The 2,169-nt window shown below is 27.1% G+C and overlaps 1 protein-coding gene across 1 annotated transcript in view; it reads right to left on the bottom strand.

Annotated features, from left to right (window-relative positions):
• LOAG_18747 (patched family protein) overlaps positions 1–2,169 on the bottom strand; it is a gene marked incomplete at both ends in the record, with an annotated part of 11,884 nt that overhangs the window by 1,270 nt on the left and 8,445 nt on the right. Inside the window, 3 exons of the mRNA XM_020451409.1 lie at positions 26–161; positions 966–1,164; positions 1,644–1,885. Coding sequence (XP_020304808.1) covers positions 26–161; positions 966–1,164; positions 1,644–1,885 — 577 coding nt within the window. The remainder of the gene's footprint in view (positions 1–25; positions 162–965; positions 1,165–1,643; positions 1,886–2,169) is intronic.

A 2,169-nucleotide genomic window follows, 5' to 3' on the forward strand; every position in this document is an offset into this window, starting at 1 on the left:
AATAGTTGTAATAAAACAATCTTACCAATATCCATTGTTATGATAGCGATAAAAATCCAAAATGTGCATATTGGATTAGGAATGAATAATAGCGCAATGATAACTAATACAGCAACCGCAATACAATCATTGAATAATGTATTTGGTAAAATAATATTTAACTGTAAGAAAATGAAACAAAAAGTTAGTTAGAAAGTAAGTCGGAAAGTGAATCAGAAAGTAAGTCAAAAAGTGAATCAGGAAGCAAGTCAAAAAATGAATCAGAAAGTAAATCAAAAAGTGAGTCAGAAAATAAGTGAAAAAGTGAATGAGAAAATAAATGAAAAAGTTAACCAGAAAATAAATGAAAAAGTGAGTCAGAAAATAAGTGAAAAAGTGAATAAGAAAGTAAGTGAAAAAATGGGTCAAAAAGTAAGTCAAAAAGCGGATGAGAAAGTGAATCAAAAAGTGAATCAAAAAACACGTCAAAAAATGAGTCAGAAAAAAAGTCAAAAAGTGAATCAGGGAACAAGTGAGAAAGTGGGTCAGGAAGTAAGTCTGAAAGTAATTCGAAAAGAAGATGAGAAAGTAATTCGTGGAAGTAAAGTAATTCCGAAAAAAAAAAGTAATTCCGAAAAAAAAAGTAATTCCGAAAGTAAGTCAACGAAAATAATTCAAAAAATAGATCAGAAAATAAACCCTTTTTTTTTAAAAAAAATCATTAAAACTAAGCATTAATTATTTTTTTCGCCATTTTTTTCGGATTTTTTTCACCAAAATTTAATCGTTTTCAAAAAATTTTGCAGAAATGAAAAAAAAATGATTTCAAAAAAAAAAAACTACTGTTTGAAAGATAAAAAGGTCAAAAGGTTACGATCGATCATAAAATTATCACACCATACAAAATAATATGCATAATTATTAATTCAAAAGGTTTTGGAAAATTAAAAATAAATTCCTAAAATGAAAAACACAATCAATTAAACCTGATCAGCAATCATTCGGCTATATTCATACGTGTAAATTTCCATATCCGGATATTTTGCAGCAATTGCACGAAGAGCACGTGATTCCGTTACCAAATCACTTGGACTATTGAGTGCTGATAAGCCGATACGAAATCGAAATGATTTCATTGTTAAATTTTCCGGATCATTCTCATTTTCCCATACAAAATCTTGTGCCCTAAAATACATTTTCCGGAAATTTGTTCAAATACTGTATCGGAAAAATATTGCATCCTGAAAAAAGAGGGATTTTTATGGAAAAAGCTATTGCTTAAATGTTACAAATAATAGAAAAGTGGCAAAAAAAAAAATTTCAACAAATAAATTTCAATTTATAAAATTTCAAGAATTATGAAAATTTTTGAAAAATGGCAAAATGTAAAATTATAAAATAAATTTGAATTTTTCATATAACTATAATTACTTCGAGTGAACAATTATGGATAAGGAATTAGAGGGAGGAAAACTAAGGGTCAAAAAGGTTAAAAGTTCAAATTAACAACAAACAATGGAATCCATCACAATATAATTGTATGCTAAACGGGAGTTTTTTTTTCTTTCCTTTCTTTTTTGCATAATTTACTATCTAAAATGCTAATTTATCAGTACAAAAATGAAGGGAATGAAAAAAATTTTGCATAAATTTGATTTACTTACCATAATTTATAGAATGCAAAAAGTTGTGACCATCGATAAACACCTTCAACCCAGGATTCATGATCATTTTGTAGGTATGCACCCGTGATATTTGCATATTTCTGATATTCCCGAGTCCAAACTTGTGTTGCTTTAGGACCAATCCCAAAAATCATATGCTCAAAATCCTGAACCATTTGCTCCACACGTTTACGATTCATTGGTTTTGTCATATCAGGCGCTTTGACGATTGCTATATTAATCTGTGAAATATATGTAATAATAAGCATTAATTCATTAATTTTAATGAATTATTTGCATTAATTAAATGTAAAGTTTATAAAAGTTAACAAAGTATTTCATTGATAATGATTAGCAAAAGTTAACAAAGTATTTCATTGATAATGATTAGCAAAAGTTAACAAAGTATTTCATTGATAATGATTAGCAAAAGTTAACAAAGTATTTCATTGATAATGATTAGCAAGAGTTAACAAAGTATTTCATTGATAATGATTAGCAAAAGTTAACAAAGTATTTCATTGAT

The sequence above is a fragment of the Loa loa genome (assembly GCF_000183805.2).
Source record: "Loa loa unplaced genomic scaffold supercont3.489, whole genome shotgun sequence".
NCBI lineage: Eukaryota > Metazoa > Nematoda > Chromadorea > Rhabditida > Onchocercidae > Loa > Loa loa.